Here is a 13830-nt window from a genome sequence, read left to right as displayed (position 1 = left end):
GCAGGTGTGCCGAGCGTCCAGCTTCACACGTGTTCGACGAAAACAGCTCCAAAGCTTGTTATATCATCCAGACTTCTCCAATAATGAAGTTTCTAGCAATTCCAACAACCCAAAGCGACAAAGCGACGACTCAAACACTGGATTTACTCCATATTTCCCTCGTTTTTCCCCAACATTGTTTCTCCAGTCCTCCACTCTCCGCTCCGTTGGCCTAGGCAAATGACGTCACACGCAGAGCCAGTGACGACATACGCCAGCCAACATCGGTAGACAAAAACTGATTGGCTGACTGATTCTGCTCTGCCTAGCAACTGCTTCTGATTAGTCGAAATAACACGGTGTTCAAAGATTTTATTCACTATAGTGAATTCTGATGTCTGACCTTCAAAACATGTGACACACAAAATTATCATTCTTTTCAAAGTTACAGTAAGCTGTATATCTCCAAGATATTACAGTTTTTTATTGTCTTTTAGTTGAGAATCTAAGCTCTTACTTTTAGGGACAAAAAGGTCATTTAAAGAGGAGAGGAAGAACACTGTCTGAGATATTTACAACCCTAAGAAGACTTTCTCTTGTCTCTACCCTCTTTAAGCTTCCCCTCTCTGTCTCTTTGTCTTAATGGCCTTTTTAAAGTCTGGTGGACTGTGTAACAAGTAAGAAATGAAGAAATGTGAAATGTCAGCCTCTCTGATACCGGAGGGTTTGAAAGGTCAGCTCTGAGATATTCTGCACTGCCATTAAGACTCAAACAGACAGACAGGACTCGTCCAGTATCTTAGGGCAATGATCCATTGTATAAGAGGTACTGACGGGAATGAGAATGAGTCTCCAGTTAAAAACCTTTGTTCCATTATGTTGAGCTGAGCTTCAGGTCAATGTCAAGAAAGAGACTTTTCTGTGAAGGCAGGGACAGGCATCAGGTTTATTGTGTTGATGATTGTTCTGATTCAGACATGATGACTGATTGGATCGATTTGGGCTAAAATCTGTTACCGAGCAGAACACAGCTGAACACAACAACACTTGTTTGTGTTATTGAAAACCATATCTGTCACTTTGGAGGTTGTTTCACACAACTGAACATGCTGGCTTCTCTTTGAGCTTCACTGTCAGGACCTGTTTGAAGCTCTGAGGATTTCTAACTTTGCCTCTGTATAAATCTCTGCCAGGACAGAGAGGGGAGGACAAGCTGGATGTTTGGTCCTGAGGGGTTTTGGTCTCAGCTTGGCTTCTCTGACAGGAACTCCAAGCCTCTCTTTTAAGTCCCTGATAGCTGCTGTATCTGGGTTACCCAGTTCTGCTCCGGCCTCACTGTGCCCTAGATCAATATGGAAATCAGAAGTTTGAAAATCAGCTCCCCAGATGCAGTTTTTCTTGCCTATTGTGGAACTGAAACTGTTTATTAGTCGGTCAAAAAAAAAAGGACAAAAAACATACTTTGGCAGCTATTTTTAATTAGCTTTTAATAATCCAGTTTATAGTGACCTGACAGCAAGTTATAAAACTGCTTTATACATTCTCTTAGGGCAGGGCTGAGTGGTGGTACAGCTTAAATCAATAATGTCACAAATTTTTGAAAAAAATCATTAGATTTTTTTGTGTAACAATAATAATAATAATAATATTCTTTCCACTGAAAGAAAAAAAAAATGAATTTTTGCCTAGCCCTGTTTTATTTTTGAGAAATTAAAACCAATGATCATTGTGTCCTTTATAATTAAATCAATACACAAACTTAAAATCCTCCAGCAGTCAAACAGAGAGAAACAGAGAGAGAAAAGGGGTTACCAAACATTTAACACTGTTTGAATTTCAAATATGAACGCTGAATGTTTTTAAAATAAAGGGAAGAAACAAAACACATCACACATTTCTCAAATATTTTCATCAAAGAAATTAAGTTTACAGCTCAACTCCAGTTAATTAATGATGCATTTTTTAAAAAAGGAAAAAGAGGGGAGTTCCTGTGTTGTATTCAGACTTTCATTTTATGTTTAAAATTTGAACAACTTTATGAAAGACTGATGACAGCGGCATGTGTTTAAAACATTTTAAAGTATTTAAAAGCAGTACTTACAGTAAGTCTGAATACAGCAGGTTATAATTGTTTGCATCTACTGAAACATTGCAAATATCTAAATATTACCCAGCATTTAAACTGACAACATACAGTGTATATATTCATTATCGTATAAAAAGAGTATTACATCAATATTTACATACAGCAATATGTGTAACTTTTTAAATAAACAGCTTATATGGAGCATTGAGTGAGAACATACAGTAGTAATAGAGGGTATAAAAAATATATGGCTCTTTCCTTCCCTGTGATCAGTCAGTTTATAATGAGGAAACCTAGTGAGCTAACACTGCTAACATCAGATGTGAAATGTTTGTAATAATCAATTTAACACCAATGACCTGAGATCTACCTGCATCTACTTTAACCAGGGATGAGTTCTGACAGCCGGTTTCAAGACAGTAAAATAGATTTGTTAACCTTAATGGACAAATCTTTTGAATCTTTCATCACATTCTTAATGTCAGTGTCTTATTTGTTAAGTAACTGATCCATAAATCAAAATTAACATTACTTATTATATTATGTGACATAAAAACAGTACAGATGTCTTCATTCTTCACCAAAGAAACTACTTTGAAAGATTCAGTAAGAGATTTGAAAAGATTCATATTCAATAAAATGCCATTGAACCCCTTAACTACATTAATTAACATGATTCTAATAACTTTTTAGATGAGAGAAATTGATTTTGATAAGTCACCAACAGGTCAAAGATCAAAAAAAGAGTGTCACTAATAAACAAGCCTCCCTGTAATCCTGTAAAAAACACGTAAAGTTCCTTTAGTTAAAACATGGTCTACATTCGACATTAAACACTGACACTGACAGAGGTCAAGAGGTTGATGTAAAAGCAGTGATGCACAGTAAAAAACTGACTTAAAGAACTGGAGAGAAAAAATCAGTTTAACTGGTAAAATACTGACCAACATGACATCATATCACTGGTGTTTACTTGATGAACTTTATACGGTTCTGATTCCTCCCTGTTTTGTCCGATTTGTAGCTCATGTTTTCTCAGATAGTTTGAACAACGTCAGCGTTAACAGAGAAAAGTTTCCTCTCTCTCGATCATTGTCACGTTTAACGTCCAGTGTACATGAAATCTGAGAAGAGAGGAAAATACAGATGAGTTTTTGGATATGCTGTGGGCACGTTGCTTTGTTGTCTTTTCAAATGGACAGGTGAGAATTAGCCAATCAACTGTTTTAAGTCGAGGTTGGCGGAAGGTTAAAGTTCATGTAGTTGTGATGGCTGAGGTGGATGTTGTGTGTGTCAGTCTTACCGCGACAGTACTCAGGGTTGAAGTTTTCGTAGATGGGGTAGAGAGGATTCTCCTGTTCGCTGCGATGTTTTCTGGCTCTCAGGACGTCCCGTACACACTGGTGCAGGAAGGTATACTGGCACTGAAACACACAGACATTGTCAGGATCCTACTACAGCTACACCACAAAAATAACAATATCCTCATGTGCATTAGTGGCAGAGACCTTAGATATTACCACTAAGTTAATAACAGATTGTGTTTAAAGAAAACACAGGGCTTCACAGAAAAAAAATTAGATCTGAGACGGTGCTGCAGTAACATTACCTGATCTGACACAGTAGATCAGTATCATATCTAGAAGAATCTAGAAGAGTGTCTTACAGTGGATTACAGTGCATGACTGTCAGTAAAATTCAATCCTTTCTGTCTGGTTCAGTCTACTGTTCCCATGTGTTTTAAACCACTTATTCACTGTTTTAGTTCTTCTTTGTTCTAATATCTACAGGTATTTTAACTCTAGGTTCATAGGATATTGAATGTATTTTAGATCTATTTAGGTCCAGTATTTACTGGTGTTTTAGTTGTAGTTTAGTCTGATGTTCACTTGTATAAAACCTGGTGTTTTTGGCCCTTGTTGGTGCTTGGTCCTGCTTTAACCCAGTACATAACCAGTTGTCTGAGCTCTTGTTTTATGTGTAATTCAGTAAAGACAGGGAGGTGGGGGTCTTGCTCAGGGCCACATTGCGTACCTCGGTCTGGACCATGTGCTGGCGGTGCAGGCGGAGGTCAAACACGCAGCCATACAGGTCGATGGTTCCTTTAGAGTCCAGCTGCTGCAAAACCCGATCCAAGGCAATGAATGTCCCTGTTCGCCCAACACCAGCACTGAACACACACAGAGTCAGGTGTAAAACTGAACTTCTAAGGAGAATAAATTATGTTATAAATGATGGAAACCCAGTGAGTTAAATAGCCTGGAGATAACCACACACTGTGACCCACCTGCAGTGGACGATGGTGGCTCCAGTGCTCGGTGAACGGTCCACATAGTCCCGGACTGTCCTGACAAACTGGATTAGAGACTGGGTGCTCTCAGGGACTCCATGATCGGGCCACACGGTGTAGTGGAAGTGACGCAGCACCCAAGGGTAACTGCGGTTGCTCTCCTGTTGGGACACACAACATCTATTGATTAGGAATGTCTGAAACTAATGATTAAGTGGCAGGGCTGGGAGGTGGAGCAGGAAGTGAAGAGCAGATACCGAGGTGATCCTGAACTCTCTGATGGTCCACTCTGGCAGGACGGACTCTGACAGCATCTGAATCACCAGGTCACCGTAGTACAGAGGCTCTCTGTCTGCAGGCCAGTACTGATCACACTTCACCTGTAACACACAGATTATATATTAAAATATTGGACAGAATTATATTAGTCTTTCTCATCTTTTGTTTATTCATTCAGCTGCTTTTCTTTAGTTAACTGAGTAATTAACTAATTTCACTTTAATCAAGAATTATCAACCATGACTACAAACCAAGGATGAAACATCAAAAAATTGTTTTTAAAAAAAGGTGCTAAACTGAATGTAACACATTCAAATTCAAGTTTTGTTCAAAAATCCAAATATTCAGTTTACATTGATACAAGACAAAGAGAAACAAATCTTCTCTTTTGGAGCTGAAATCTGCAAATATTCTGCATTTTCTCAGTGTTTGCTTGACATACTGCTGAAATTATTATTCTATAACAATAATAGTTTAAATTATAATTTATCTGAATTGAGAAATTAATTGAATTCTCAATCAACCAATAGTTTCAGCTCTGATTTATTAAGCTCACAAGGTAAAGACATCATCAAATACAATGTTTTGTTTCATTTTGTCAATCAACAGAAAATAATTCTGCAACCATTTTATCATTTAATCATGTGAAAAATGCAGCTTTTTTCTGATTCACATCGATGTAAATTGGATCACTTGGTCTTGGACTGTTGGTCTGACAAAGACATTATGTTGGGCAGTTTTCTACATGTTTTTTATATTTCATAGAGGAAAAATTAATTAATAAAAAAACAGGTTAATCAGTGATGAAAATAATAAATAGTGGCAGTCTTAATAAACAAATGTCTATACTATTATATTCTATTCTATTCTATATATACTATATATTCTATCAAGAATATGTTTTGTTAAACCGTATATAAAAATTCAGTAACTACTCTTATAACTGATTAATAGTTTAGCAACAGTAGGCTACAAAATATTCTCTGGTTTGAGCTTCTCAGTTTTTGAGATTTGCTGTTTTGCCACTAGTGATTATAACTGGAGTAATCTGACTATTTTTCTTGCCTGTAGGTAAAGCTAATAGGAGGATAGATATATTTTTGACTAACTGTTTAGACCATAAAACAATTAATTAATAAAGAACAGATAAAGGCAACAGATCTTGAAATGTGGGAAACTGGAATCACCAGCAAATAAAAACCACAATCAAAAATCTTCACAATTAATTTTTTGTCAGTATTTTAATCACCCAACAAAGGCTCAGGTCTGTCAGAAAGCTGTAAGAAAGTTCTATAAAAGCTTCTCTGGATGATGCAGACATGATGCAATCGAGTGTAAAGTTTTTTTATATCTTCCCTTCCTCATCATTTTGTCTGAGTATTAAACAAATTTCATGTCAGTCTGTCCATTAGATTTTACGTTAGATTAAATGTTTAGTCTGGTGATTCTAAAGGAAAAGGTTTCTGAGGTTATTATAATCATTAGGGCTCATCCTCCGGAGACCATGAATATCATCAGCAGGTTCCAAACAAATGTGGCCTCAAGCCGTTGAGATATTTCACCCTGGACAGATGTTAGGTTCCTCCACCATCATGGCAGTAAAAATAAAAGCAGTAAAAATAAAAGGACCAAAACTGAAACCATCAGTGACTCACTCGTCCTTTCTCCACACACTGCGTCACCATGACCACGTTGTAGACGCCGTGCTCCCACACCATCCGCCAGAAATCATCTTTGGTGCCAGGCAGCGGGCCCTGGGTGGCGATGTACTCTCTGCGGTAGTTATTACCCTGAACACACACACACACACAGGAGAGAGGGATCAGTACTGTGTGTTTAAGTGTGTGTGTCTTCAAGTCATGTACAAATGTGTGGACATACAGGTATGTAGCTGGCGTTGATGTAGTCGGAGCAGGGGTCATCCTCCAGGTATGACAACTTCACTCTGGTAGAATCATCTGAAAAATGAAAATCTAATTATCCCTGTGATTCACCACCAACAAAACATCTCTAAAGTCCAACAAGTGTTTAATGTATTTCTCTCACCAAACAATATTTGGAAAAATTAGAAGTGTTAGCGACAAAGACATTATTCATTTTGAGCTAATTAAACTAGCCTAACTTTTACTCGATCATAATTGGACCAAAATAGTCACATGACACACACAGTTAGAAGACAATAAAATAGGTGTAATGTGTTGTATTTACAGAATACACAGCCTGTCCTGACTTTAAATAGAGTAATTAGAGTGGGTTGGAGGGGTATCATGATAATAGACTGCAAATGCAGACAATTGCATTTGCAGTTCTCAGTTTCAGAATCATTACACCCCTAGCAAAAACTCTACATCGTTTACATCCATGTTTACCGTAGTGCTATCCATAGTGCTATATAATAGTTTAAAATAAATCAGTGAGATTGTAAAATGTCATACAAGCAGTCTGAAATGCAAAGATATATAGTTTACATTGATATAAAACAGTGGTAAATCCTGACACTACAGCCACCAAATGTCTGATGTTTGTGCTTCATAAATGACTTAAACGATGAATCAATTGATTGTTTTAGCTCAACATGAACCTTCACTGATCAAAGCATCAGGTCAATATCAGATCAATAAAGTCAAATCTTGTAAAGCATCTTATCACTTTCACATTAATCATCTTTAACAGGTACTGAAACTCACCCAGTTCATTCACTGCAGCAAAAATATCACTAGGCTTTTTTTTTTTTTTTCAAAATGACTTTTATCATGTTTAACAGCTTTTTTGGGGCTTTTATTGTTGTAAGTGAGACCATTTTTTAAAATGTTAAATATTTGTTAAATGTGAAGAGGTTCAGCTGTGACTCACAGACATAAGTGATGAGAGAGAAACAACAATGATTCATTTTACTATGAGAGTGTGTGTGAGCAAACTCCTCTGAAAGTTAATTATAAAGCTGCTGTTGTAAATGTTTCACCTCGAGCTACAAATCATATTTTTTCTGTTCGTACAGAAAATTGGCTGCAGTTACACATGACTGACGCTTAATTACTTTATTAAAACTGTGATACCATACACAACTCTAAAAATAACACACACACACACACACACACACACACACTCAAAAATAATGATATTAGTTCATGTAAATAACTAACAGCCATTGCAGTGATTTGAAAGGAAGGTTTTTCAGTCACACATGAATATTTAGTTGTGTAGTTATTAATGTTGTTATCACCTCGAGCCTCAACTCTCAGACTCGTACATCACTGTCGCCATGGGAACAGGTGCTGTCTTGTTAATTAAAACTCCTAACAATATCATCATTGCAATGATTTTCACATTTCTCTACCTGAGGGACTTGACAGCCATTTTTTGTCTTCATATATGACAGGTTCTATAAAAATACATTTCACTGGGTTATTATTTTCGTTGTTGCAGCAGTGAAAATGAAAGTCATTTATTCTACCAGACTCACTCAGAATTGTGCATTAGCACTTACATGGCAGGATGTTGTTGTAGCGGTTCTTTCCTCGATTTTCTGGAAGCCGGGCGACGTCCATCGTCTGGTTACGACCCACATCTTTCAGATCCTGCACAGACACAAGATGATTCATCACAAGCTTCATTATTATTTCATGGCAAATGAGTCAATGTTCTTACAAAATGTTACAAAATATTTGGCAACTTATAAGAGGGTGCGTCTTGTTTCTATACCACAAAACTTCTACCAACACATAGTCTAGGGTTTCTGACTTTCATAGTGGTGGTAATCCTGATCTTTGTCTTCTTTCCCAGTCACACCAGAATTCATAATACACAGTACCAGTCAGAGGTTTGGACACACCATCATTCATCTTTGAGCAGGACATTGACTCCAAACACACCTCCAGCCTATGTAAGGGCTATTTCACCAAGAAGGAGAGTGATGGAGTGCTGTGTCAAATGACCTGGACTCCACAATCACCTGACCTAAACCCAAATGAGATGGTTTGGGATGTGTTGGATGTGAAGGCAAAGCAGCCAACAAGTGCTCAGCACCTCCTTCACGACAGCTGGAAAACCATTGCAGGTGACTACCTCATGAATCTGACTGAGAGAACGCCAAGAGTGTTTAAAGCTGTCATCAAAGCAAAAGGTGGCTGAAGAGTCTAAGATATAAAACACATTCTGCTTTATTTAACACTTGTTGTTCACTACATAATTCCACATGTGTTCCTTCATCGTTTTGACATCTTCAGTATTAATCTACAATGTAGAAAATAATAAAAACAAAAAAAAAAACATTGAATGAGAAGGTGTGTCCAGACTTTTGACTGGTACTGTATATATTTGATCAGTGTATTTTGTTATTGTTACTGTTGTCAGCTATGAAAAATAAAAAGTAAAAACACAAAGTTTCAGATTATTGTATGAAATGCAAGAGCTAAAAACTGTAATTGGTTAGGTTCTGATCTTCTGATCTGTAAATTGTAAATTGTAAATTGTTTGGATGTGTACTTAGCTGCACTGTAAAAGTATGATGTGATATATTTTACATGCTTTCATAACCAGTAAGATCCTCCCTTTAATCTGACTCACATCTTACCAGTAATAGTTGCATCCCCACTTCTACATGGTATTAAGAAGGTCTGAAAAAGTCTTACATTTCTCTTGGTGAAACCTGAAGAAGCCCTGACACTGTCTATATAATTACTCGATTAACTGAATAAGTTATCGATAAGTCATAATTAGTCATTGTAGTCATTTTTTCACATTTTTTTTGGTCCCACATGACAGTTAAGTGGAGTGTTTGTCAGATAAAACAAGCTATTTGAAGATGTCATCTCAGTGTGTGAGAAATTATAAGACTGTCATTACAATTTCTATTATTTCATAGGTAAAACAACAAATCAATAAGGAAAATAATCATCAGCTGCAGCCCTACATTAGACAACAGGTTGAACTAGGACAAATTAACTGTGCCACCATGAGCAAATCCTTCAATAGGATTACTGAGCAGAATTTGGCTGCTTATAAATGGCAGTGTGACCAGGACATAAAAGAGTTTTATCCCAGTTTTCTACTGATATGAAAAATAATCTTAAACTTTCTCTTTTACCTCAAACTCCTCAGACAGCAGGTAGTTGGAGTCGGCCTGCAGTTTAGTCAGATGGGACTCAAAGTGACAGGCTTTGATAGGACTGGACACGCAGACAGATAATTAGCCATGAAAACAGCCACATAAAAAAAAAAAATATATATATATATATATAGTTATTATTATTAGTATTATTATTATTATTAATAAACTGCAGAATAAAGAGACTCTTACCTAGTGACCCGACGATTACTGCAACAGAAAAAAGAGACATCTAGTTATACTAGTGTATATAAATATAAATATAAATATATAAGAACAAACAAACAAACTTTTCCAATACAATCACCTAAATTAGTTTTATAAAGAACTGTGAAGAATAGTTTTTATATTATTTGATTTCTTTAATTACTTTAATAAAGCTAGCATAAAGAAGTTCAAAGCACCTGATGCAGCTACATTGCTGGGTAACGTTAGCTGTTAGCTAACACATGTCACTCGTGAGCTTTTTCCTACTGAGCTTCCCCAAAGTCTGCAGGAGGTCAACTTAGGCCTCAACAGACTCAATACATTAGCGGAAGCTAAGTAAAATGAGACTTTTTGGCAATAATTAATAACATTTCTGTAAGATGAACAGCAGTGGCCTGACTAAGGTGAAGTTGCCCATCAAGAACAGATAGAAGAGTTTATTTTATGAACATGTAGCAGAGGTGAAGACCTCTAATGTGCAGCTCTGTTATAACAATGACTGTAACCTATTCCAGTCACTTATGAAGCACAGAGCAGCTTTGTTTCCGCTCCTCAACTGACCATTAATGAGGTGTGGTGCAAATATCTGCAGAGTACACAAACACACACACAGAGTAATTAACAGATGCTGTGGACTGTGGTGGGAGAGTGATGAAGTAATCTGAGACTCTGAGCTCTTTATTGGAAACTAATACCTCACACACTCACATATTGGACGTAGGAGGTATTGGAAACTAATCTCTCACACACTGAAGAAAAATAATTATAGATCAAGCGCGCACACACAAACACACACACACACATACTTACCTCCTGACACCCATATATATGCCTGAAGCTGGAACCTCTTTCCACATACTCATCCTCATCACTGGGTTCTCCTGCACAGCCCTGAACACACACAGAGAGCTGTACATTAGAAAACAAGCTGCATAAAACACCTTAACAGAACTCAGAGGTAAAAAAGGAATTAAGAAAACAGATTACGTAAACAGCAGTTAATTGATTATCAATTAATCAGTGATGTCTGCAGCTAAAAGTCATTACAAACCAGAAATCAAAGCTTCCAACTGTCAGTCAATGAGCCAAAGTTCAACTTCAGACTTTTTGGTAATGAGCTTGGGAATGACTAGGCACAGTTACATGGAGCCTGATATTCTGATTATTACTGGTAAAAACCTGAACAGAATAAAAATGCTCCACATAGACACATAAACATTTCAATCGGTTTCAGAGGGGGAGTTTAAACCTTTTCATGAACAGATAAAAAGGGAAGTTGTACCATGTTAACAATTTAACCTGAACGAAGAACGAAACCACAGTTAATTTACTACGTCAGAGAGGCTCGTCACAGGTGGTTTTGTTTACTCACACTTTGCGTAGCCGCTGTCTGTAAACCAGCAGAGAGACGACAGCCACCATCATACCGATCAGAAACATCCCAGCGCTCAAACCCTCCACAACACCACCTAGAGGCTCTGACACAGAAAAACACACACACACATATCACAGGACAGTTAGGCAGAGGTGTGAGGTGATTCTCATCTCCTTAAAATGTTTACTTGTCTCCTTCACTAGTGTCTTATACTGGTGTTTTTTCAGTGGGAGGGACTAAAATGAGATGTTTGTTTGTGTGTGTGAGTGTGTGTGTGTGTGTGTGTGTGTGTGTGTGTGTGTGTGTGTGTGTGTGTGTGTCTGGTACTCACCTGCATGTGTCCTGAGTGGCGTAGACAGGTAAGTGTCAGTGAAGAGCGGCTGAGGAAACTCGTCGTGGTTTTCATCAAACAGTTTGGTGAAAGCTCGAACGCTCAGCCTGAAAACACACACACACACACACACACACACACACACACACACACACACACAGTGATTATTAACTGCGCTGTGTGTAACTGTGCTGCCTTGCTCAAAGGCACTTTAGTTCAGATTTGATTGTGTTTTGGTACCTATAGGAAGTTTTGGGTTTCAGTGGTCCGTCACAGAAGTCGCCGTAGCTGTCACTCAGATAGAGGTTGTCGTCATGGAAATGGTCACAAGTCCCACCCAGTCGGTTCCCTCCTGCCCCCAGGTTCACCTCCACCACCTGATCAATTATTGATCAATCAATTTGATTCATCTGTGGATTATTTTCATGTCTTTGTTGAGTGTTGAGGCGCAGTAACTGTTGTGGTATTTATTGTGTTACCTGTCCAGTGGAGGTCTCTGTGTCCTGTGGACAGCGGCTGGGGAAGTACCCGGTCTGATAGGCTCTGACGGAGGAGTTGCTGATGTAGTCACGGTAGGATGGCAGAGGGTGGCGCTGCTCTGGCTGCAGGAGCTCGTTGCCTGTCAGAGGAGAGTGAGATGAATAAATCAGAGCAACTGAAGTCAGTAATTTAAAATGTGTGTGTTTGTGTTTTTGTACCGTCAGACTCGGCCACAATCACAGCGAAGTATCGGACAGCTCCGTTGGCGTCACTGAACCAGGAGCAGTTGAAACGAAACAAGATGGATGAAGATGTGACCTTCGATGACCTCTCACTGACCCGTACGCTGGGCGGGGGAACCGGAGGACCTGAGAGGAAACAGATTAATTAAACATGCTGTCAATCAAATAAATAAATGAAACACTTTACAAAGAATATAATTTCTGAGAGAAAATAATGAGACGGTAAGAATTATGACTTCATTTTTACTTCTGTACTTTTAAATCATAGGGTTTTTCGTCTCATGGCAGAAACGAATTAACAGAATTGAACCTTTTTCTTTTATTGGCTGAAATGGAAAAAAAAGCAGCCACCATCCCGCTGTGTTTTTTTACTTTCTTCATTTGCTCTCTCTCAGCTGGTTTTAGGTGAACTGTCTCTGATATAAATAAAAACATTCTTGGGGATTTTCCAGAATCGTCGCTGCTTTTTTTTTTCTTTGTCTTTTTCTGTTTTCAGTCCAGTTGTGTCAGGATGATTTATAATGCAACACAGGAGGAGAGAGGGAGGTAGAGAGGAGGGTAGGAGAGATGGATGTGAACTGAGTGGAACAAAGAGAAGAAAGAAAAAGTTTTCAGATGGTGCATTTTGGGGTCACAGTGACTTTTTGAAAAAGGGCAGAGAGGAAAAATAAGAATTAACTGACTTTACGTGTGTGTCTGTGGTTAGTTCATTGTCTGTAATAACAACAGGACAGAGGAGTGTTCACTGCTGGAAAGTTTTAGAAAGAGAAAACTTTGCAGCATTAGTCTGAAAGTTAACTCCAGGAACACACTTCATTTTTCAAGGGGACCAATAAAAGAAATGCTGAAAAGCTGGTGGAACAGATTTAGGATTTATTGACAATAATGAAAATGAAGAATAACAGCTGCTTCATCCTCTAAATGTTAATGATGCAACTAAACTTGGTAAATGACCAGTCTGAAACCAGCTCCTGGGATTTTACTCTCAAACTTAGAGCTGAATTTATGAATAAATCTTTGTTCCCTCTGTGTCTCCCAGGTGACCAGTCCTATTTAAACACAAGTTTTATTTAAACACCAGACTCCATTACAGCACCTGAAGAGTGTGTGCGTGTGTATGAATAAACTCACGGTCTATCATGGTGACAGTGGTGTGTGTTGCCGGTGGACTCGTCTGCCCGGCTGACGACACTCTGACTGTCACAGAGTACTTCCTGTATGCGTCAAGGTGGTCCAGCGTTACCGCGGTGACGCCCCCAGCCAGCCTCAGTGCCGAGGTCAGCTCCCCGTTGTCGTGGCGGCGACATTCGACCTCGTAGGAGTCGAAGTCGGAGAGGGGAGGCGACCATGAGCAGGAGAGGGAGGAGGACGACAGGGGAAAGCAGTGGATGGACTTCAGAGGAGATGGACCTGTGGGAGGAGGAGAGGAGGAGTGGTGGAGACACAAGAGGAGA

The 13830-nt window shown here is 38.5% G+C and overlaps 1 protein-coding gene across 1 annotated transcript in view; it reads right to left on the bottom strand.

The window, feature by feature from the left end:
• Positions 1-1437: 1437 nt before the first annotated feature.
• The window catches only part of ptprb (protein tyrosine phosphatase receptor type b), a 34845-nt gene continuing 22452 nt past the window's right edge, over positions 1438-13830 (bottom strand). The window contains exons 24-40 of the mRNA XM_018702811.2: positions 13508-13786; positions 12353-12502; positions 12134-12273; positions 11895-12031; positions 11655-11761; positions 11321-11426; positions 10759-10839; positions 9934-9951; positions 9721-9802; positions 8122-8212; positions 6516-6592; positions 6290-6424; positions 4613-4735; positions 4353-4516; positions 4100-4235; positions 3369-3489; positions 1438-3189 (exon numbers count right to left, since the gene is read on the bottom strand). Of these exons, the coding sequence (XP_018558327.1) occupies positions 3167-3189; positions 3369-3489; positions 4100-4235; positions 4353-4516; positions 4613-4735; positions 6290-6424; positions 6516-6592; positions 8122-8212; positions 9721-9802; positions 9934-9951; positions 10759-10839; positions 11321-11426; positions 11655-11761; positions 11895-12031; positions 12134-12273; positions 12353-12502; positions 13508-13786 (1970 nt within the window). The 3' untranslated portion in view covers positions 1438-3166. The remainder of the gene's footprint in view (positions 3190-3368; positions 3490-4099; positions 4236-4352; positions 4517-4612; positions 4736-6289; positions 6425-6515; positions 6593-8121; positions 8213-9720; positions 9803-9933; positions 9952-10758; positions 10840-11320; positions 11427-11654; positions 11762-11894; positions 12032-12133; positions 12274-12352; positions 12503-13507; positions 13787-13830) is intronic.

Source organism: Lates calcarifer, linkage group LG18 (assembly GCF_001640805.2).
Source record: "Lates calcarifer isolate ASB-BC8 linkage group LG18, TLL_Latcal_v3, whole genome shotgun sequence".
Taxonomy (NCBI): Eukaryota; Metazoa; Chordata; class Actinopteri; family Centropomidae; genus Lates; species Lates calcarifer.
The sequence above is the reverse complement of the archived record's forward strand: the minus strand, read 5'-3'. Positions and strand labels throughout refer to the sequence as shown.